The sequence below is a fragment of the Felis catus genome, chromosome A2, assembly GCF_018350175.1.
Source record: "Felis catus isolate Fca126 chromosome A2, F.catus_Fca126_mat1.0, whole genome shotgun sequence".
Classification (NCBI taxonomy): Eukaryota; Metazoa; Chordata; class Mammalia; order Carnivora; family Felidae; genus Felis; species Felis catus.
This window is the reverse complement of record NC_058369.1, coordinates 1,817,429-1,840,756: the sequence shown is the minus strand read 5'-3', so window position 1 is coordinate 1,840,756 and position 23,328 is coordinate 1,817,429. Positions and strand designations below refer to the sequence as shown.

The window sequence follows — 23,328 nt, the reverse complement described above, 5'->3', positions numbered from 1 at the left end:
TGAGTGTGTCCAAGGGGTGGGGACAGGAGCTCTGCCCAGTAGGCTGGCTCAGGGGCCGGAGGTCGGGCCGCGGCTCGCTGCATGCTCCAGCCACCCCCCTGCATGGGCACAGGCGGGCGGGCGGTCTTGGCCTTGCGGCTCCGAGGAAGGGCTGAGCCTGGTCCTACGTGGGCTGCACAGGAAAGGGGGCAGCCGGCAGCAGCCTGGAGAGCGGTATGGCCACACCCGTGCCGCGGGTCTCCTCCGCAGGCCTGTCCCCGCACGCGCTGTGACAGCTCGACCAGCTCCCAGAGACCCACACCCATCACCATCCAGAACACTTCACGCAGAGCAGCTGTCCCTGGCCCGGGGGCCGATCACAACCACATCTAGGGCTTAGGGAGCGCCGTAAGCGCTCCATCCACCCGTGACAGCCTGCTCTTCTGTGGCAGGAGGGACAGAGTCAGGGACCAGGCCGACAGTCTCGCTCTTTTCTTTTCTTTTTTTTTCTTTTTAATGGCTGCATTTCAAAGAACCATTTTTCACTCAGAAAACTTCCCGGGAAGGGCCGGGTCAGTGCAACAAAGCGGCGGGCTCGACTGCTCAGAGTTGTCCAGGCACCTTGAGAAGACCTCGCCAGCCCGGGCCGGCCACCGAGGGCGGCCTGTGGAGACCGGACGCGGGGAACGAACAGGGAGGGCGAACGGCGCCTCTCCTCGCCCCACCCCCGCCCCCACCCTGAGCAGCAAGCACCCCGTTTCCCGGGCGGCGGGAGCTGGGGCGGGGCTGAGCCCGCGGCCTGGGGCCCTCGGAGCCCTGGCGTGTCAGCAGGCCGGCGGCTCGCTGCTGTCCACCTGCAGCCCTTTGCTCAGGAGGAAGGCGTCCTGCTTGGGGTCTCGGCCCAGGAAGAGCTTCAGCATGACGCTGGCGTCCTGGGAGCCGCCAGGTCTCAGGATGCAGCTCCTGTAGTCCATGCCGACCTGCTGGGAGTAGACCCAGGTCAGCCCTCGCACATCCCCTCCCCTCCCCTCCCCTCTCCCAGCCACAAGCGGGCCTGCGGGCGCCTGAATCAGCACCAGAGAGAACGCGTGGGCACGAGCGCACGTGCATTCGTGAGCACGTGTGTGTGACTGTGCGCGAGCACACGTGTGCAGGAAGCCCGTCCTCAGAAACTCCTCGGGGCCCTTCATCTGCACAGGGAGTGAGGCCCAGGCCAAGCCCCACAACACGGGTGGTCAAGCCTCCATGGTGGCTAAACACAGGTCTGGAAAGCCGGCTGAGCACCCGGCCCCGGGAGGGTCTAGGGTGGCGGCCCCTCAGGGCCGAGCACCTGGCAAAGACCAGCAGGTGCCTCGGCTCTCCCAGCCTGGTCCTGGGCAGCGGGGAGCAGAGTTGAAAGGTCACCTGCTCCCTCCACGGGCAGGTGTGCCCCCGCCCCCCGCCGCAGGGAGCGGCCGGCCTTCCCTCACCTTGCCGTTCAGGACGCCCTCCTGCTTGAAGCGCGTGTGGAACATGTCCATGGAGTACACCTCGCTCCACAGGTAGCCATAGTACTGGGCGTCATAGCCACCTGCCAGGTGGCCGAAGGTCGCAGGCATGTTGGTCCCTGGGACAGATGCGGTGCGGCTTTCACTGCGGCCCCAGGCATCCCCCGGGCCCCGTGAGAGACGACCCCCACACACCCGGAAGGAGAACTGGCCCGACACTTCTAGAAAGCAGGAGCTGGACAACTTGGCCCGGGGAAATACATCTTTGCCCACTATCTGCTGACGCTCAACAGTTTATGCAAAAGGAGGGACGCTGGGTGGCTCAGTCGGATGAGCGTCCGACTCTTGATTTCGGCTCAAGTCACGATCCCAGGGTCATGGGATCGAGCCCTACGTTGGGCTCCGTGCTGAGCATGCAGCCTGCTCAGGATTCGCTCTTTCTGTCTCTTTCTGCACCTCCCCTGCGCACATGCGTTCTGTTCCTCTCTCTCTAAAATAAAAATAAAAAAGCTTTTTGAAGGAACTTTCTACCCGCTATGGAATAAACCAACGCCACACGCCCTACACCAAAAGGCCGATTATCTTCAATCATATTAACCCGAGCATTTGTGCTGACGACGAGCATACGCGTTAACACTTTATCTACTATCTCCAGGGTGTGAAATCCCTGGTCCTTCCCGCACCTTTCCAGGCTTGTTCCAAAGCGACATGTCGGAGGGCACAGGTGCCAGTGGCGATGGAGCAGCACGTGGCCTGAGCAGTAGGAGGGACAGCAAGAAAGGGCAGAGCTGCCCACCTGCACCCGCGGCCGGCCTGAAGCCGTGTGCTTCCTCCTGGGCCTCAGCTGCAACCTGTAAATTGGCCTAACTCCCTTCAAACGTCACTAGATCCTTCCGGGGCGCCTGGGTGGCTCAGTCGGTTAAGCGTCTGACTTCAGCTCAGGTCATGATCTCACAGTCTGTGAGTTCAAGCCGCGCTTTGGGCTCTGTGCTGACAGCTCAGAGCCTGGAGACTGCTTTGGATTCTGTGTCTCCCTCTCTCTCTGGCCCTCCCCCGCTTACACTGTCTCTCTCAAAAAGGAATAAAAACATTAAAAAAAAAAAACAACCCACTAGATCCTTCCAACTCGGGGAATGGCTGAGCCCCAACCCCCAAGGTGGGCCCAGCTCGCGAGCGGCTACCTGGTGTGGCTGGGACCCCAAGGATCTCCTGGCAGAGGCGGGCATATTCCTCAGCTGGGTCTGCAGACGTCTGGGTGTGCAGGGCCTGGTCCACCTTAGCCAGGACGATCTGGCGCAAGTTGAAGAGACCTGGCAGGCGGAAGGAGATGGGGAGGTTGGCTCTGTGCTCCTGACCAGGCGGTGGAGAAGACCCATGAGGGCACACGCCTGCCCTCACTGGGTGAGGCGTGAAGGACTCCCTCTGCCCCCAGAGGCCTGGGCAGGAGAGCAGCCCCACCACCCCCCCCCTGCGGGCACCTGTGTTGGCCTGCCGAGACTTGATGAGCTTGTCGAGCAGCTCCTGGGGGATGGTGTCGCCTGTCCTGTAGTGCTGGGACATCCTGAGCAGCGGCTCCTTCTCCCACACCCAGTTCTCCAGCATCTGTGAAGGTGCCTCCACGAAGTCCCGCTCCACGTGCGTCCCGCTGAACATGGCGAACTCCGCCTGCACGGGCGGACAGAGCCGCAGGAAGGTCTGGACCCTGCCCGATCCGCTCCTGCCCACTGGCCTTGCCTGGGCACACGGGCATGCAGTGCCCCCCCAACAAGCACACCAGGGCGAGCAGACAACAGCTGCGCGAGGCCCCAAAACCTGAGGCTCCTGCGGGGCTGTCAGCCCAGTACATGAGGAGGCGGGGAGCATGCCCACCCTTGAAGGCCACCTATGCTCCCTTCTTCCACCTATAAAGCCACTGCTCTCAAAAAGCCCTACACTGCAAAAGCCACTGGCCCAGAAACAAAGGGATCTGGAAGGCAACATGGCAAGGCACCGGTGTTGTCTCCACTTTTGTCTGAAATTTTCCTGAAAAACACGGCGCCTGGTCAAGTAGTGCTAGAACCTGGCTCTGGCAGCCAAATGAGCCACACGACCTTGGGCGAGTCCTTGCCCGGCCCAGAGTGGAGCAGGGCAACGGTGGGGGGCTGGGGGAGGCACTCGCGGCCCTTGTTACTGACAACCTCTGTGACCTCACCTACTTGCTAGACTTTTTTTTTTTAGTATTTGTTTTTGAGAGAGAGAAGAGACCATATGTGAGTGGGGGGAGGGGCAGAGAGAGAGGAAGACACAGAATCCAAAGGAGGCTCCAGGATCTGAGCTGTCAGCCCAGCGCCCGACGCAGGGCTTGAACTCATGAACTGTATGATCGTGACCTGAGTTGAAGTCGGATGCTGAACCGAGCCACCCCGGGCACCCCTACTTGCTAAACTTTTCAACCCAAAACCAACACCTGCGGCACCCTGTGACCCTTTGATGCTCTGCCTTTGGGTTTCGGCTCTGACTGTAAACCAGTGTCCTTTTCATCAACTACCAAGAGCCCCCCCACCTTTTTATTTGCATTTTTGTTTTTGTAGGTGGTCTGCCTGAAACGGATCCCAATGGTCACGCTGAAGCACTGTCTGGTGTTCCTGAGCACAAGAAGGCCGTGATGTGCCGAGATAGCACACGGGTCAGAGGCCCTTCCTTCAGGCACGAGCTATAGCACCGCCGGCCGTGAGTTCAGTGTTACGACAACGACGCAGGAAAGGTGTCTTTCAACAGAAACACGTGACGCGAGGTTACATATCGGTGGGTCGTGACCAGAGGCTCGCAGGGACCTGTGTGCTCCCCCAGGAGCGGTGCCTCAGTATCCGCGAACTCCGTGTGGGCGGCAACTTTACACACCTCTGAATGGTGGTAACGTGTGTCCGAAAAGGCCTGAAGGAAATGAGGGAGCCACGAGAGTTCTAGTTTTGGGAAATAACCAGTAAGAGCACAGTGCAGAGGCAGGAAGAGGGCACGTGAGCAGAGCTGACAAGGAGGCCAGGGTGCACGGGGCTAGTGCTGTGCAGACACTGGCTGTGCCCTGCGCGGCTGCTGTAGGTGAGGGCCGACCCCCGACCTCACACCACATACGACTCTTAACTCACAGTGGACGACAGACCGACACAAAGAGCTGAAACTGAAACTTCTAGAAAATCAGGAGAAAAACTTAGTGTCTTGGGTTAGAAAATGATTTCTTCAACAAGACACAAAGATGCAAAATGTGAAAGAGAAAAAGACGACAGTCAACATCTGCTCAAAAGATACTTCTCAGCGCTCTACCCACGCACACGCATGTCCCTCGGCCGCGAGGAGTGAGGCGCCCACACCCGCTGCCCGGCGTAAGGATCTCTGAACACACGACGCTCAGGGAGGGAACCAGACACAAGAGGCCACACAGGGTGTGAGTCCACGTATGTGAAACGTCCAGAACAGGTTCTTCCACGGACGGGAAGGGGGCTCGTGGGGGCCGGGGGAGGAGTGGGGACAACTAAGGGACGTGAAGACTCTTTCTGGACGACGGAAATGTTCCAAAACATCTGGTTGGCAGCTATACACCTTGGTGAACAATCACCAAGGTATTCAACTTAAAATGACATCACTGGGGTGGTCCTAATCCAACGACCGCTGTCCTTATAAGACATGAGGGAGGCACTTGGGTGGTTCAATCAATCAGTTGAGTGTCCAACTCTTGATTTCGGCTGAGGTCATGACCTCATGGTTGTGGGACTGAGCCCCACGCCGGGCTCTGCACTGACAGCATGGAGTCTGCTTGGGATTCTGTCTCTCTCTCTGCCCCACCCCTGCTTGTGCACACGCATGCGAACTTTCAACGTGAATAAATATTTAAAAAAGAGAAATAGGTGAGGACGCAGACATGCACAGAGAAACGAAGACGGGGGAGAACACAGCCGTCTGCACCCCGAGGAGAGCGGCCTCACGAGGAACCGGCCCTTGGACAGCTGATGTCAGACCCCCAGCCCCTGCTGCTACCCATGAAGCCGGCCGTCTCCAGGGCTCCATGCTGGAAAGTGGCACAACAGGGCGTTACTGCGGCCATGGGGACATCAGAGGAGGACTCCACCAGGGAGGAGGCTGCCTCCGGACCCGCTAACCAGCAGCACCGCCCGCCCCCGCGCCCCCTGCACCCACCTGAGAGCAGAGCTGGTGCATCACGTGCCCAAACTCATGGAAGTAGGTCTCCACCTCGTCGTGCTGCAGCAGGGAGGGGGCATCCGGGGTGGGCTTGGTGAAGTTGGCCACCATGGCCGCGATGGCGATCTGGCGGCTCCCGTCCTGCCGCAGGCAGCCCGGCTGCAAGCCAAAGCAGGCCGCGTGCCCGTACTTCCCTTCCCTGGGGAAGGAGGCCGTGTCAGGCCCAGCCAGGGATCTACTCCATCCCCCAGCTGGCCCAGAGAGGCCCATGAGGGTCCCCGATTCCGCCACTCTCTGACTCTGCAGCCCCTAATCAACCCGGACGACTGGACAGACTGAGAGGCTCGAGCTTCCTTCTCAGGAGCGGGGGTCCTGCCCCCCCCCGTCCCCCCCCCCCCCCCCTCAGGCAGAACCTCCCGGGCACCCACCCGCCTCCCTGGACGGTGAACGTTCCCGGCCCCTCACCTGGCCCCGCGCTGTGGCGGACACAACCTATTTCACAGATGGAAACGCTGAGGCTCAGAGAAGGGTCGCCCAGCTCACACGCACCTCGGGTAAAGGTCCAGGTAGAACTTCCCGATGACCTTCCCGGAGGCCGAGTCCCTCACGCAGTACAGCTTCACGTCTTCGTGCCACACGGTGGCGTTCTCCTCCAGGTTGAAGGTCAGCCCTAGCAGCTCCTGGTAGATGCTGAGCAGTCCCTTGGTGACCACCTGCATGGGGAAGTACTCCTTGAGCAGGTTCTGGTCCACGCTGTAGCGGGTCTCCTCCACCTGGTTCATGTAGTAGCGCATGTCCCAGGCGTTGATGCGCCCGTCGAAGTCCAGGCCCCGTTTCTCGCACTCGGCCTTCTTCAGCTCCAGGATCACGGCCCGCTCCTGCTCCCCGAGGGGCTTCAGCTTCTGGGCCAACTCGTCTGGGGAGGACAGAGGGGAAGGCAAGGCTATACCTCCTGCGGCGGCCGCCCCCACAGGCCCCAGGCCGCGGCACGGTGGCCCCGGCGCCCCACCCGGGAGGAAGGCCCGGGCCGCCAGCACAACTCAAACACGGGTGATACATCGCCCTCAGCAGCCGGGGGGGCTCTGCCCCGTCCACGAGTGGGAAAGGATGGCCACAGTGGGGACGCTGGCCCAGAGCTCATGCCAGGAAGCCACAGGGCCAGGCGGACTCAGCCTCACCCCAGAGCCCCATGCTTGGCTGCTGGGCTGGGGCCCCTCGAGGCTGAACAGGGTTAGGGAGGTGTCGGGATTCCCTCTGGGGTGGACAGGACACGGCTCTCCGAGGCGTTTGCACGTCGCAGTCAAGAACCACCCAAACCTCGCTCCTGGAACCCATGGCAGGAGGCTGAGGGGAGGCAAGGCTTACCTAGGAACGTGGCCACCACCTGGCTGCTCTTAGCCATGTTCATCTCCAGGACGTAGTCGGCGTGCGTGCTGAACCCCAGCAGACTGGACTTCTGGGCCCGCAGGGACACCAGCTCTCTGAGGATCGCACAGTTCTCCTAGAACCGACCAGCAACCAGCTCTGTGGGCGCCGGGCCCACCACTCCCACTTGGGCCCCGTGGCCAGCACAGTTCTGGACCGCCGGGACCCAGCTGGCTCGTTTCCCTCCCTCCTTTCCCTGGCCTAGATTTCGGTGCCCGCCACGTGACCCTGCCATAACGCCTGAGTCTCTATGAACCCTCGAGTCTCATCTGGACCCAGTAAGAGCGTAAACTGTGAGGGGTTCTGAGGCCGTGAGAGGAGAGCAACATGGGGCCGGGACTGCAGGAGAGCCTCGGGGGGTGTGCATGGGGAGCTCCCCACCGGTCCAGGCCTGGCCCCAGGCACCTCCGAGGGGCTGACCCAGCCAACCAAACTCATGGGACCAACACAAAATGAAACGCATGGGACTCGTTTCCAAGGGAGAGAGGGTTGTGCAGAACGCAGCGCTCACGGGGTGCCTGGAGGCTGCTGGGTGAGCGTCCGACCCAGGACTTGGACTCAGGTCATGATCTCACAGTTCATGAGTTCAAGCCTCACGTTGGGCTCTGCGCTGATGGCACGGAGCCTGCTTGGGATTCTCTGCCTCCCTCTCTCTGCCCCTCCGCCAAATATTTAAAAAAAACAAAAACAAAAATCAGAATGCTCCCACCAATCAGGTCCACAAGCAGGAAGTTGAGTGGAAACCTTCCTGACCAGGGGGCTCAGGGCCACGGCACCAGACAACACGCCAGCTCCCCCGGAGCTCTGGGGTCGAGGCTGGGGGCGGGACGGGCCACGAGGACGAGGTGATGTCGACCCCACCAGTCCTGATCACAGACCTGAGGGCTCTGCTCTCAACAGTATAAAGTTGCTGCTGACACCCCAGAAGCGGCACGTCCCCACCAGAACCAGTATTCCCGGCTCCTCCACAAGCCATCACGCCCGTTCCTGCAGCCCCCGCCTGTGTGAGCGGGCTTCTCTAGGGCCACATCTCGATCTGAGGGAGGCGACCTGAAAACATCGTTTCCTTAAGGCTAGCGTGGTCGGTCTTCAGTCTGGGAAGCGGGGAACACGGGACCTGGAGCACACGCTTCCCTGTCACCCTGTAAGGGGCTCAGCCTCCAGCCGGCGGCTCCCGTCCCCCAGCCATGCAAGCACCGTGGTGTCCCCATGGAGGCCGAAGGGCCCCTCCATCACCTGCTGCAGACACTGAGCAGGAGTGAGGCCAAGGCCACGCTGGGGCGGGGACAACAAACACAAGTGTCCATGTGGGAACAGGTGTCTGAGCGGTGAAGACGCCCAGGGCTGCAGCTCGAGGGCCCAGGCCACCACACAAAACGGAACAAGGGAGCTCGAGCCCGGGGAGCACCACCAGACACAGGGACAAGCCAACGTAAGGCCTGGGAGCAGTGGACACGCACGGCCTGCCAGCCACCGAGCCTGGCCCAGAGCATAGGCCTGGCGACTCCCGGGCGCAGCCTCCGCACCTGCTTGCACCGACAGTTGAAGGCCTCCTCCACCTTCCTTCTGGTCTCCGGCACATGGCACTTCTTCAGGAGGGGAAAGTAATGTGGGTACTTGAGGGTGACTTTCAACTTGTCATCCCCAGCCTTTTCCAGTGAGTTCAAAAAGTCCTCCGGGAGCCCTCCTGCAGGAACAAGACCAGGGCTGCTGAGGGCCCGACAAGCGCCAGGCTTCCCTCCCACACGACAGGCGGGGACGGGAGCCTGCAGGGGACACGCCCTGCAGGGGACTCGCCCGGCCTCCCCACCCTCAGCCCCTCCTGGAAGATGTGGCGCTACGGCCCTTCCCACCAGGCTCCTAGGGAGGAGCAGCGCCACTCGGCTCAACCCTGGACAGAGAGGGCTTCTGGGGCTGCAGTCTCTTCCCTCACCCTTCCCTGGACAGCAGCACCTGCGGAGGACAGATGACCCCTGCGGCCCTCGCCATCCCGGTGGCCGCACTTCTGCAACAGCCTCCCCCCTCAGCTCCCCACCCCAGACCCCTGCAGCTCACACTGAACATCTCCAGGGGCCAAGGCCTCACACGCCTGGCTCTGACCTGCCCACACCTCCTTGAAGGCCAGGCTGGGGCCCTCACCTCAGTACAGGTGGGAAGGGACGCTCTGGAGCAGGGTGGACGGGGCCGGGCAGGGCACAGCTTGGGAGGTCACAGCTTCCAGGCTGGGCGTGTAAACACAGGCGTGCAGACGCCCATTTCTACTCTGCCACAGGGCCTGGGAGCAGTGAGCACACCGGCACCCACAGCTGTTTCTAGACATCAGGCGGGGCAAGGACAAAACGGCCTGGGGCACGAGTCCCAAAGAAGCTGCTCGAGAAAACACAGGGACACCTCCACCTGGAGGAGCTCTCGCGGTTGCACTGAGACCATCTTGAGCATCGAGTTAATAGAGACAGCAGCAGACCCCAACCCGCTGAATGACGGGCCCCGTCCACACGGACGACTGCTGATAAATCTAGCAAGTGGGGGAGGGAAAGCCGACTCGTGAGGGACAAACACAAGGAACGATGGGGTCGGAAGCCTGTCCACAGGAGCTTCCCCTCACGGTGCGGCGTGAGCAGCGGCAGCCCCAAGGCGCCTCTTGGGGGCCTGTGAGCTGGGAGAGCAGCTGGGACTCGCGGAGGGGGATAGAGAGAGAGAGGCGGTGTTGCTGTAACTGAACACCGACTCCTGGCCTTGGTCACTGCCCCGCCCGTCCCACGGCCGCCAGAGCTCCGCGGGGGTCCCCGGCCGCCTATACGGGAGGCCGGCCCAGTGGATGGCGTGGGTGAGCAGATTCGTCTGCCCAGTTCCAGAGACCCAGGGCCCTCCCCTGCCCGGGAAACATGGCGGGCATCCGCCCTTAAACGTGGGGTCCACGTGGAGGGACCTGCCGCCCGAGGCCCCAGGAAGGACTGAACCAGAACGAAGGGCGACAGAGGACGGCGCCGAGGGACCTGCCAGCCCCTGTTCAGGAGACTCGAGTCCGTGGCACCCCTAAGAGAAAGCTGCCCTCGGGGGCCCCTGGCAGCCAGGCCGAGCCCCCGGCCCCCCATCCCCGAGACGGCCGCTACAGGACCACTGCCACAGCGCTTCACTGCCTCACAGGGGACGGGTCGGAAATCTGGTCCCCGAGCCCCTGGCAGGGCTCTCCCAAGCGGCAGCAAACCCGCCCGCCTGGGCTCTTCGGAAGTGTCCACGGCAGGAAAGGTGGGAAGAAAACACTTTCGTGAACAGCTGAGGAGTGGTTCAACAAGAAAGGAACCTGTAAAGACAGGATGCTCCCCGACAGGACTCTGACTGGGAAGCGAACACAAAGAGTGTCCTCGGGGGCACCTGGGGGCTCCATACGTTAAGCATCTGACTTTGGCTTCAGGCACGATCTCACTGTTCCTGAGTTTAAGCCCCGCATCAGGCTCTGTGCTGACAGCTCACAGCCTGGGGCCTGCTTGGGATTCTGGGTCTCCCTCTCTCTCTGCCCCTCCCCCCCCACCACACATGCTCTTTCAAAAATAAACATTAAAGGGGCACCTGGGTGGCTCAGTCGGTTAAGCATCCGACTTTGGCTCAGGTCATGATCTCACGGTCCGGTCCGTGAGTTTGAGCCCCGCTTCGGGCTCTGTGCTGACAGCTCAGAGCCCGGAGCCATTTCAGATTCTGTGTCTCCCTCTCTCTGTGCCCCTCCCCTGTTCATGCTCTGTCTCTCTGTGTCTCAAAAATAAATAAATGTTGGGGCGCCTGGGTGGCGCAGTCGGTTGGGCGTCCGACTTCAGCCAGGTCACGATCTCGCGGTCCGTGAGTTCGAGCCCCGCATCAGGCTCTGGGCTGATGGCTCAGAGCCTGGAGCCTGTTTCCGATTCTGTGTCTCCCTCTCTCTCTGCCCCTCCCCCGTTCATGCTGTCTCTCTCTGTCCCAAAAATAAATAAACGTTGAAAAAAAAATTAAAAAAAAAAAAAATTAGGTGGGAGGCACCTGAGTGGCTCAGTTGGTTAAGCATCTGACTTTGGCTCAGGTCACGATCTCACAATTTGTGGGTTTGAGCCTTGCGTGGGGCTCAGTGCTGGCAGCTCAGAGCCTGGAGCCTGCTTCAGATTCTGTCTCTCTCTCTCTCTCTCTCTCTGTGCTTCCCCTGCTCACATTCTGTCTCTCTCCCTCAAAAATGAATCAACATTTAAAAAATAAAATAAGTGGGGCGCCTGGGTGGCGCAGTCGGTTAAGCGTCCGACTTCAGCCAGGTCACGATCTCGCGGTCCGTGAATTCGAGCCCCGCGTCAGGCTCTGGGCTGATGGCTCAGAGCCTGGAGCCTGTTTCCGATTCTGTGTCTCCCTCTCTCTCTGCCCCTCCCCCGTTCATGCTCTGTCTCTCTCTGTCCCAAAAATAAATAAACGTTGAAAAAAAAAATTAAAAAAAAAAAAAATTAGGTGGGAGGCACCTGAGTGGCTCAGTTGGTTAAGCATCTGACTTTGGCTCAGGTCACGATCTCACAATTTGTGGGTTTGAGCCTTGCGTGGGGCTCAGTGCTGGCAGCTCAGAGCCTGGAGCCTGCTTCAGATTCTGTCTCTCTCTCTCTCTCTCTCTCTGTGCCTCCCCTGCTCACATTCTGTCTCTCTCCCTCAAAAATGAATCAACATTTAAAAAATAAAATAAGTGGGGCGCCTGGGTGGCGCAGTCGGTTAAGCGTCCGACTTCAGCCAGGTCACGATCTCGCGGTCCGTGAGTTCGAGCCCTGCGTCGGGCTCTGGGCTGATGGCTCAGAGCCTGGAGCCTGTTTCCGATTCTGTGTCTCCCTCTCTCTCTGCCCCTCCCCCGTTCATGCTCTGTCTCTCTCTGTCCCAAAATAAATAAACGTTGAAAAAAAAAATTAAAAAAAAAAAAAAAATTAGGTGGGAGGCACCTGAGTGGCTCAGTTGGTTAAGCGTCTGACTTTGGCTCAGGTCACGATCTCACAATTTGTGGGTTTGAGCCTTGCGTGGGGCTCAGTGCTGGCAGCTCAGAGCCTGGAGCCTGCTTCAGATTCTGTCTCTCTCTCTCTCTCTCTCTCTCTCTCTCTCTGTGCCTCCCCTGCTCACATTCTGTCTCTCTCCCTCAAAAATGAATCAACATTTAAAAAATAAAATAAGTGGGGCGCCTGGGTGGCGCAGTCGGTTAAGCGTCCGACTTCAGCCAGGTCACGATCTCGCGGTCTGTGAGTTCGAGCCCCGCGTCGGGCTCTGGGCTGATGGCTCAGAGCGTGGAGCCTGTTTCCGATTCTGTGTCTCCCTCTCTCTCTGCCCCTCCCCCGTTCATGCTCTGTCTCTCTCTGTCCCAAAAATAAATAAACGTTGAAAAAAAAAATTTAAAAAAAAATAAATAAATGTTAAAATAAAGAAATAAATAAAAATAAACATAAAAAAAAAAAAAAAAAAGGCACGTCCTTGGGACAGCAGAGCAAGGAAGCCCAGACGGGTCTCCTAGGAGGTCTGCTGTTCAGGGCTCCACCTCCCAAGTGCAAGATGTACACGGAGGGGCCAAGGATGGCCTCAGTCCTGGGGAAGGCTCACGAGGCCGCGGACAGGGGTCTGACAGCGAAAAGGATGCGTGCAGCAGCGTCCACGTAAACGGACAGAACGTGCGACGTCAGCTGGGGGCCGGCACAGGCCGAGTACACAGGGCTTCCCACTGTGCTGTTCCTGCAACTTTCCTCCAGCTGTGAAATTTTTCAAAACCAGACATTTGGGGAAAGAGGGGAAAAAAGTAAAAACCGAACTTTCCCTTCCAAATGCCACGTCCGGCCGGATTTGGGAGCAGCATCAGCCAGGACTCAGCCCGGCCCCTCTCGGAAGGTCACAGCGAGAAGAGCAGCAGGTAGGGCCTTGTGCCTGAGACCTCCTCGGCCTAACCCAGCGCTCCTGCCGCTGCCCAAGGAAGGATCTAGAAACGTTGATTCCAAAGTGTTGAGCGCTCCAGGTGAAGAAACCCCCTCCCCAGGGCGGTGGGACACAAATCCCCCCTCCCCACTTGAGAAGCCTGTTGGAGGTCAGCACCGTCCCCGCCCCCCGCGCCCCAGGCCCTGGGCCAGTACCCAGCTCCTCTCGAGTGAGCGGCAGGAAGGTCGTGTCCTCGTTCAGGTTCTTGTTGAAGTCGATGCACAGGAGACTCAGCTTCTTCTTGATGCTCTTGATTTTCTGGAGGGAGGAGCACAGCCGTGAGGAGCACAGCCTCCGGGCCTGGGGGCTCCCCCCTGCAAGGAGAAGTGGGAGAGGCGGGAAAAGCAGGCAGAGCCGTCTGCACGCAGATACCCACCGGCCGTGCCGCGCGGCCTCGGTGACCCCGGGGAGCTCGGGCTTGCGTCCCCAACTGTTGTACGTCCCCAGCCAAGAGCCTTCTGGACCCTATTCCCTTCAGAGTCTGCAGCTTAGGCATTTGGATATTTTGACAGAGGAGTGGGGCTAAGCCTCAGGGAGGAAACTTCTGATGGGGGGGGGGTGTGCCCTGGGGCCACAACATCTGCCCACCGCTGCCTCAGGGGGGGCCCTGGAGCCCAGCCCAGGCCTCGGGTATAACAGCTGCTCTGTGCCGGGAAGGTCGGGCAAGTGTGGCTGACAGCTGTGCAGTGACCTGGGGGCTCCTCGGGTGAGACCCGGGCTCAGAACCAGCCCGCATGGGTGCACTGAGCCTCCGTTGGCCATGACCCTGCGCTGGGCACTTCCACTTATTTCCTGATCTCGCTGAAGCCTCACAAAACCAAACGTGGCCATGCCAATCAAGGTTCTAAGGCGTGAAAACAGCTCATGCCCCAGGAAAGAAGGCACGGCTTCGGCTTCTGGGTCCCCATCCAGCCCACGGCCAGTGTCCTTCCTCCACCCGGAGCCCCCCGTGTCCCTCCCAGTGCAGCGGCTCTCAAGTCACAGTCAGGACTTTCGACAACGTGACGACAAAGCTTTAAGCACAGCCCTGCAAGCGTGTGGGTGGCTCAGTCGGAGGAGCATGAGAGTCTTGATCTCGGGGTCATGGGTTCAAGCCCTATGTTGGGCATAAAGTTTACTTAAGGGAAAAAAAAAAAAGTACAACTGTGCTTCTGTTGCTCTGGCTGAGTTTATCACCTGCGCCCACAGAAGCTGAGACACCACACTGGATTCCAGATCCCACAGTTCCAAGATGGAATTCGACTCAAGTCTTACCAGCACTGGTTTTAACCACAAGCACGCCTCATTTCCCTGATTCTCCAACCAGAAGGTAGAATCAGTTCTAAGTGACAAGAGACACGGTCGCTGAGCTCTGGGTGTGGATCTGGCATCTGCTTTAACTGTGTCTTTTGTCTCCTGTGCCCTGGTGCTTTCCTATCGGGGGCCTTGCTGACCCCGGAGGGAGGGCTTCTCCTAAGGGTGGCCAGTTCCAGGGGATGGTACCCAGCTCACCCATATGTGTGCCTCATGTGCAAACCAGCCAGCCCAGAGCCCACGCCCCGGCCATCCCCTCTGTGTGGCTGCGGGGCCTTCAGAGAAAATGGGAAGGGAGTGGAGCGGACAGAGACCCCCAGCGATCAACCCAGGACGGGGGCAGGTGCAGCCCTGCTCGCCCTCTGCCCCAGAAGGGAACGCAGGCGATGCCATCCACGACTGGGGCTTTTGATGAGCAACTCGTATATGCAGTCTGCGTTCCCATTCCTGGCACACGGCTCCTAAACCCTTGGAATTAGTGACAACACGACACTGAAACGGCTCAAGAGATGAGGTGTGGGGAACATTGTGCTATCTCTTACCAGCCCTTCCCACCACACTTGAGGGCAACCTGATGAGATGCCTTTGGAAAGCCCCTGGGATGGGGGCGGGTGGCCAAGGAAGTCCCTCCTGCCTACTTAGGGAGTCGGTCACGGATGGAGTGACTAGTCGGGCTGAAGTGATGTGGCGGCCACAGAAGCCATAAGGCACAGGGTTAAGGGAGTTTCCAGTTGGTGAACACGTGAAGGTGCCCGTGAGGGCGAAGCACGCAGGGAACCGGAGCTCCGTGCCTGCCCCCCACCCCGACCTTGCCCTGTGCTTCTGTCCCAGCTGGCGGCTCTAGGTGGTACCCTTCACGATAGGTCAGTAAGGGCAAGTAAGCTTTTCCCGAGTTCTCTGAGCCACTCTGTCGAACGAATTAAACCCGAGGGAGGAGTGCCGGTCGGTCAGAACCAAGGGACACCCTGGACTCGTGGCCGGTGCCTCAGGTCGGGGCGGCGTGGAGGGGCCGAGCCCTGAGGCTGTGGTTTCCGACACCACCTCTGTGTACACGGGTCAGAACTGAGTGCTGGCGTCACGGAGGACTGCATGGGGCGGGCACCCCCCGCCACCCCCCCCCGTGTGGGGTCAGAAGGAAGCCATGCCGTCGCAGCAGAGTCCTGAGAACAGGAGACCCACAGCCAGAGCGAGCTTCTCCTTACTGCCGTTGCACCCAAGTCACGGGGAGGACCCCCTGAGCCCTGCCACCTGCCCCATGCGCTCTCCCCGCGGCCGAGGCAGCGCCACGCCCTCAGGAAAGCCTCACCAGGACCCTGGAGGATCCGAGGCAGAACGGGTGCAAAGAGAGAGCTGCTCCACATAGACCGCCCTGCCCGGAACCGAGGCGATAGAGCGCACACCAGGACTCAGGCGGTGCCCGCGATCGCAGGTCCCCCCCCCCCCCCCCCCCCCCCCGAGCTGGCACGCACCTCCTGAGTGTCTTTGGGCAGGTGGAGCCCATTCCTTCTGCCCAGCTTGATCAGTCGCTCCAGGTACCGCACTGCCTCTGGCCTCAACGAGTCCTTCTGGATTTTTTCCTGGAGTAAGAAAATCAAAGCTGTTTATAACGAAAAGCCGTGATGCTGCTGGATGTCGGTGAGGCAGCAGGGAAACTGGGTCACTCACTCCAACATCGCCGGAGGGAGCATGAAGTGGGGCAGCCGCCCAGGAGAGCAGTTTGGCACAAAACGTGCGACTACCACCCGACTCCGCGCCTGCACTCCGGGCGTTTGTCCCAGAGAATGAAGACTGGGGTCACACAACACCTGTTCACAAACGCCTGCGGGGAACAGCCCAAACGAAGAGCAGCCCAGAGGGTCTTCCCCTGGTGAACAGTTACGTGGGAATGAGTCTGGGGGGCTGCATCAAGGTCTTTAACCCGGTGGTGACACTGACCGGTTCTGTAATACGTTACGTGGGGGAAACTGGTCAAAGAACAGACAGGCGCTCCCCGAGCTATTTCTTCCCACTGCACGCTGACCCGCAAAGATCTTCAAACGAGAATTAAATACAAGACACCGCTTGTGCTTCCCCAGGCCACCCGCCTGTCCGTGCACCAAAGCACACTCATGTGCCTTCCTGCCATCGAGGGGACACGGCAGCAGGTGCTAAGACAACGAGCAGAGAATCATCTCGGTCCGCTTCCGACATCGGCAGCCGTAGCCCAGGAGGCAGGACGATAGCTCTACGGGGCACCCAACAAGGTCAGGAAAGTAAAAAGATGTGCTGGACGGAGGGAAGGCTCAGAAAGTCCTAGGCACAGGGCATGTGAGTGCAGTCAGTTAGGCGTCTGACTCTTGGTTTCGGCTCAGCTTATGATCTCACGGCTCGTGAGTTTGAGCCCCACGTTGGGCTCTGTGCTGACCACAAGGAGCCTGCTTGGAATTCCCTGTCTCTCTCTCTCTTTCTGCCCCTCCCCAACTCGTGAGCACACGCTTGCTCTCTCAAAATAAATAAACGTTAAAAAAAAAAAAGTTTTTTTAGGCATTTTATATTTCATTTTTGCATTCCTGCCCACTTCTGCCATTTTTTTCATGTTTTTTAGCCACTGTTAACACCTTAGCCACTGTTAAGCGCATGGTTCAGCGGCGTTAAGTGCACTCACGCTGTCACACGGCGATGCCCACCAGCCACCCACAGGGCTCCTCACTCTCTACCTTCTAAAGTCTGAGGAACAGAACGATCACATCTAGAGAGGTTCTGACCCTCCAGTGCCACCTGGACACCGGTCTGTCCCCCCACCTCCCGCCCCCCGTCTTCCACCTCCAGCGGGCCTGGTGCGTGCCCCGTCAGCCGCGTCCCGGGGCTGAGCGGACGCTGGGCTTGTCGCTGTCCCCTCACCTGCAGCCAGACAATCCTCTGGTACACATCCTGCCTCATGCTCATTTCCACGTCAAATTCAGACAGCTTTTTGTCTGCCTCTGTGCTGGCCGTCCGAATGTCCTTGGATGGAGAGACGTGCTGGGGAAGTCAAGGATATTCCTCTGAACTGAAACAGGGAAACAGGACAGGTGTGAAAACGGGCCCCGGGGAGAAACTGGCAAGTACCGACCTCACCCTGGCCCGGCACGTAGCCCACCCGCGTGTCTCCATGTTCCGTGAACACTCTCCATGCCGGGCCCTGGGGTGGGCACTGGAAGAAAGGAACACTGTCACCCATGTTCTTGGGGACCTCACAGGCCAATGGGAACAGACTCAACTCACAATACTCCAAGGTCCATGAAGGACCATAACAGAGGAGTCTGACAAGATGGGGACCGGCTCCAGTGGCTCCGGCCCAGGAAAGAGCCACGGCTGCTGAGAGCAGTACTTTACGTTCATGAACAATTTTCTAATTTACAGAGCATGCTGACACTTCGCTAAATAAAGGGAACATGGCGGGGGGAAGGGGGGGCCTGGGGGGCCCAGTTAGTTAAGCATCCGACTTTGGCTCAGGTCATGATCTCACAGTTCATGAGTTTGAGCCTCGCTTCGGGCTCTGTGCTGACAGCTCAGAGCCTGGAGCCTACTTTAGATTCTGTGTGTGTCTCTCTCTCTGCTCCTCACTGGCTCACGCTGTCTCTCAAAAATAAACGTTTAAGTAAATAAGTAAAGGAAGCAGGAGTAGCCATAACAACATAAACTTTAATTTTCTTTCTTAATTCTTTTTAACCTTATTTATTTTGAGAAAAAGAGAGGGTGCATGTAAGCAGGGGAGGGGCAGAGAGAGAGGGAGAGAGAATCCCAAGCAGGCTGTGCTCAGCACAGAGCCCAACAGGGGGCTTGACCTCACCAACCTCAAGATCATGACCTGAGCTGAAATCCAGAGTCGGATGCTTAAGCAACAGAGCCACCCGGCGCCCCATAAGAGCATCAGCTTTAACAGGTATCACCTGACCCAGCACCCCACTCTCAAGCACCCACCCTCGTGAAATGAGAACACGTGATCACACAGAAATCACATACATGCACAGCAGCAGGCCCAGTAATGACCAAATAGTAGAAACGGCCCAAACACCCATCAAAAGTGCACGGAGACACACGTGTCTGGCACGCACAGCAAGTCACTTGGCCGCAAACAGGAGCGAGGCGCCCACACCTGCTGCCCCGTGGTCGGACCCTGAACACACACTGCTCAGAGCAAACCAGACATGAGGTGTGTGAGTCAAGGTGTGTACGATGTCCAGAACAGGCTCGTCCACAGATGGGAAGGGGGCTGGTGGGTGCCAAGAGCTGAGGAAGGGATGGGGAGTGACTGCCAATGGGGACAGGATTTCCCTTTGGGATGGCAGAATGTTCTAGAATTAGAACATGGTGATGCTTAGACAAGTGACTATAAAAACCACTGAAACGTAGGCTTCAAGTGAGCAAATCGTTAAGGTCTATAAATCAGATCTCAACAGAGCATTTACGTTTTAAAAAGCACATACTCTGGGAAAGAGCTGCAATCAAATCGCAGCTTGGTCATGCTCGCTCGGGGCCCCAGGGCAGGCCTACCGCTGGCTGCCCGAGAGGGGACAGTGAAAAGACAGAAACAGCATCCGTCCGTCTGGGATTTACAGGCTCACAAGCGCCTGTGATCGCACCAAGCACAACAACAAAACAGTGCATGCTGTCAGATCAGCGCAGGCAGCTGTGTGAGCAGAGGGGGTGCAGGAAGGGGCTCGTGCGGGGGGTTAATCTGTGATCACAGAGAAGCTCAACATCCTGCAAAGCGGGGGTGTGGGAAGCCCCGAGACGGGACAGCGTGAGCAACTGCGAGGCCACGTGGCCAGGCACAAAGTGCAGAGGCGGGTCAGAAAGGGGGAACCGTGCAGCACACGGAACACCACCGAGGCCCCTGGCCTCCGTCCAGAGGGCAGTGGAAAGACAGAGGGGCTGGCTGGGGGGAAGGCCACGATCCAGTCTCAGTCTCCTCTAAAATTCCGTGGGCTACTGAGAGGAGACAGAAATAAAAGCCTGGGGGACTGAAGTGGGGGAGAGACTAAACGATGTCTGGCAGGGCCACGCCCAAGAAGCAGGAATTAGCATCAGGCAATGCCCGAGGGCCTCTCTGGAAAGAGATGGGAAGGGGAGCCTGAGGCACACCCGCCTGAAGGCGTTGGAGCGGCCCCTGCCGTCTGGCACACCCCGCACAGGAGGCTCCTGGAGAACCCCGCTGCCAGGATTCCCAAAGGCCCCCCGGAAAAGGACTTGTGCTAGAGATCCGGGGGCTCGGAGTCCTCCGTCGCAAGACTTGCTTGGTCTTCTGTCCCCTTGCCATCAACCTCCACACGGGGGCTCTGGGAAGCAGGGCTGTAGGTATGTGACCGAGCACCTCATCCTTCCCTCACAAAGGGAGCAAACAGACCCCAAGGGGGAGACAAGGATCCAGGTGGGTGGTGATGAGGACACCTGACGGCATCAGGTTACCCAAAGCACAGGGGGGAGGCAGCGGGGAGAAGAGAGGCAAAAGGGTCCAAGTTCAGTCGCCCAGAGAGAAAACAAAGCTCTCCTGTGACACGAAAGGGGTAAGAAGGGGCTCTGGTTTCGGGGCTGGCACCCGAGCTGACTCCTGGAGAGAAGAGAGGTCACACGTGCTGTCCCGCTCTGGGCCCTCAGATGACACGGCCCAGAACTAAGTATGCCAGGCCACGAGTGCAGTAGGGTGTGTGGGAGAACCAGCCCTCCAGGCTGCCCCTGGCCTGGCCGAGGGATCCTCCCCCTGGGGAGTAGGCTGCCCCCCCCCCCCCCGGCGGCTGGGCGCTTCCGCCTCCCCGCTGGGTCCTGACCTGGATTTACCTGTGTAGGACACCTCCGCGTCAGCCAGCGCCTTGAGGGTACTCTCGTAGGACACGTCTTCAAACTTCTGGGAGCCCACCTGGTCATATACACGCTTGGTTTGCTCGATGAGCTCCACAGTGAGCTCCCCTATTTGCTGGGCGCTCAGGTCCCACCGCAGGTAGTTCACCTCGGAGCACGGGGCCGCTGTGTCCAGGGCATCTCCGGCACAGGCTAGACAGAGAAGACAGAACCCCACACTGAATGTGTCTGCTTCAAGGGCAGAATTAGGGTTAGAGTAACTAGGGGCTGGAGGGCAAGGCCAGGAGCACCGTTTCCCCATGCAGGTTGACAAGGACCGGGGGCTCTATGGGGGTACACAGGTTGACGGATCCTCTAAAACACACGAAGACTCCGCACCCGGGAGACACCGGGTGACCTGTGGGGATGCTTGCACTTGTCACGACGGGAGAGTGATGCTACTTCATCGGGCGGCGGGGTCTGGGGATGCTGCTCAACATCCCCAAGCACCTAGGATGCCCCATGATGACCCAGCCCCGCCATCGGCCGGCTGGGGCGGATGCTTGGCATACGCCTGCACTCCACGGGGTTAATTTGTTTGATTACTACCTCCGACGTCCCTTGTCGTACTGTGACGTTTGCACCATATTACTTACCTAAAATAGGGGAATTCCCGAGTCCTGAACATCCCTACCACGAGAATTTTTGGATAAGAGATTATGGCCTAGAACTGCTGTCACGGGAACTGCTGTGTGGTGTTCAGGGTAAAGATGTTTTGCTTTCGTCCCCTCACTGAATTCACAGCTCTGTACTCTGGGACCTATGTCCCAGAGTACTCTGGGACCATTTTACAGACGGGGGTCCTGAGATTTGGAGAATGCAAGTCTCGTGCCACGATCCCACACCAGCAAGCAGCAGAGGCGGGGGCTCAAGCCCGTGCAGTCGGACTCCAGCTCCAACGCTGCGAACTAGCATACTGTGTGCACCCCACCTTTCTAAACATCTCATTTGCAGGTGGGGCTGCGCCTTACCCTTCCCAGGGCTCCACCTACACTCAGGATTACAGTCCAACCTTTACTGGAGTCTATATCAGAGGCTGGCAAAGTCTGTCTCTGCACAGCCCATAAGGTAAAGGTGACGAAGAAGGAGACTACGTGACTTGCCAAGCAAGACTATGTGACTTGCCAGGCTGGTCTGCTGACCCCTGGTCTAGATCATCCCGACTCCACTGGGTCCTGCACAGCAGGTTTGGCCAGTTGGTTTTGCCAACTTCCCTGAGCTCAGGCACACTGGCTTTCTTCAAGGTATCTCCCAGGCCTTCCCACAGGTTGCCCCCTCTGCCCGGAGCCCCGACCCTGCCAATCTTTCTTTCTTGAATGTCCTGCTGGCATCCCTGTAGCACCTGTAGGGCTCAGATGGCTACACCTTCCCCCAATTTCTTGTCGAGTTAATGAACAGAGGCCTGTCCTGTGTGAGCCCCCAGCAGAATACGCAGAAGCCGCTCCAGGAAACACCCACCTGTGCCCCATTTTTCCCTTCCAGCATGGCGGGGAGGGGAGCAGGACCACAGTGGTCCTGGACAGAGGGGGACGGATCTTCGCAGGGTGCTGTGTTTGGCATCCCTAGGACAGGGCTTTTAACAGTATTATCAACACCTGTGTCTGGGTCACGCTCTGGGGTGGGGGCCACCCTGGGCACTGTACCGTGTTGAACAGCACCCCTGGTGCCCATCCACTCGATGCCAGGAGCACCCCGAGTCATGACAACCACAGATGTCCCCAGACATTGCCCCAGTGTCCGCTGGGGAGGCACGATCTCCCCAGCTGAGGACCACTGACATCTGCTACGTGGGAGAAAAAAAAAAAAAAAAGTCTCTTAGGCCAAGACAGGCCAGGTATTCTGGCCACGTGACTGCTTCGAGCTTACGGAAAATCGTTGTGCCTGCAGAGCATTTTGGACTTCAGAACCGCAGAGAGAAGCTGTGGGTCTGGGTTAACTGGTAGCCGAGGGCTCCAGACGCTCAGGAAAGGTGGGAGACCCGTGTAAGCCAGAACTGTCAGCCAAACTTCCCGGAGGGAGCTGGGATTTGAAACACTGGAGCAGACGCTCCCGTTCTGCAGTATCTACAGATCCCCACCCCCGAGCCGGGTCTCCAAGCTAACAACCCTGCAGCACACAAGGCAGACAACACTCCCCGAATAACCCTAGTTGTGATTTACCATTAAATGCAATTATCGTCACAGCCAGCTGGGAGAAAGAACTGGGGGAAGACAAACCGGCAAGAGAAAATTCCAGGAGGCATCATACGACCCCCGGGGAATTCTCTATAATCCCGCACGCACATCCTATCCCTCCCATAACGAAAACCCTTTCACGACGCCCTTTGCCCTTCCAGGGCTGTGCTCCAGCCAGAATGACTTGTTGCTACGCAAACGCGTTTACCCTCGCAGCTCCGGCCACCTGGGACAGGCCTCACGCAGGTCTTGGCGGCACCGCCGCTTCTCCACTTTGGGTCCTGGCTAATATGCCGCCTCCTCCGAGAAGCCCTTCGGGACCGCCCTCAGCCCCACCACTGACCACTCTCTAAGGCGCTCGCTTGCTTCCCTGCTGGTTGAACGTCTGTCTCCGACTCTGGAACTCCGCCTAGAACTCAGGGTCTCCCCTGGAGTCGGCACCCCCTGGGCCCGACCCGCCCTTAGCGGCCGCGCGACCTGGAGTTTGTTGAATGAGTGAAACGCTGGGAAAGCTGGTCCATTCATTCGGCCGCCGAGGGAACGGGATCTCCGGCTCACCGACCCATCCCCGCCAGGCTCCAGTCACTCGCAGGTCACTGGGCTCGGGTCCTAGGCCCAAGTCGCGACCCCGGGAGGCGAGAAGCTGGAGGGGATGCCGGGGTCCGGGGAGCGGGGCCCCGCCTCGCGGCAGCCAGTACCTGCGGGGGGCTTCATGGCGGGCGGGTGTGCACCGGCGATCCCTTCCTCCACCTGGTCTGCCTCGGTCCGCCTCAGCCGCGGCGACCTGCCGCTCCGGTCCGCTCAGGGGCCGCAGCAGCCGGGACTGAGGTGCCCGCCGCCCGCGCGCCCGCTGAATGCTGGGAGCGCGCGTGCGCCGAAGAACAGAGCGCACGCGCGCCCCCAGCACCGCCCACACACCCGTGGCGGGGCTTTGGCACGCCATCGCACTCTGCGCACGCGCTGGAGCCCTCCCTGCTCATCATTGGCTCTCG

At 59.3% G+C, this 23,328-nt stretch overlaps 1 protein-coding gene across 1 annotated transcript; it reads right to left on the bottom strand.

Moving 5' to 3' along the window:
* Positions 1 to 461: 461 nt before the first annotated feature.
* Positions 462 to 23,194, bottom strand: THOP1 (thimet oligopeptidase 1). The gene is given in 14 exon segments (XM_023243468.2): positions 462 to 959; positions 1,449 to 1,585; positions 2,648 to 2,776; positions 2,945 to 3,131; positions 5,637 to 5,838; positions 6,189 to 6,555; positions 7,005 to 7,140; positions 8,591 to 8,751; positions 13,166 to 13,268; positions 15,773 to 15,880; positions 17,184 to 17,305; positions 17,308 to 17,331; positions 20,103 to 20,315; positions 23,035 to 23,194. Coding segments are annotated over 14 exon segments (2,061 nt in total). The 5' UTR covers positions 23,051 to 23,194; the 3' UTR covers positions 462 to 803.
* Positions 23,195 to 23,328: the final 134 nt, after the last annotated feature.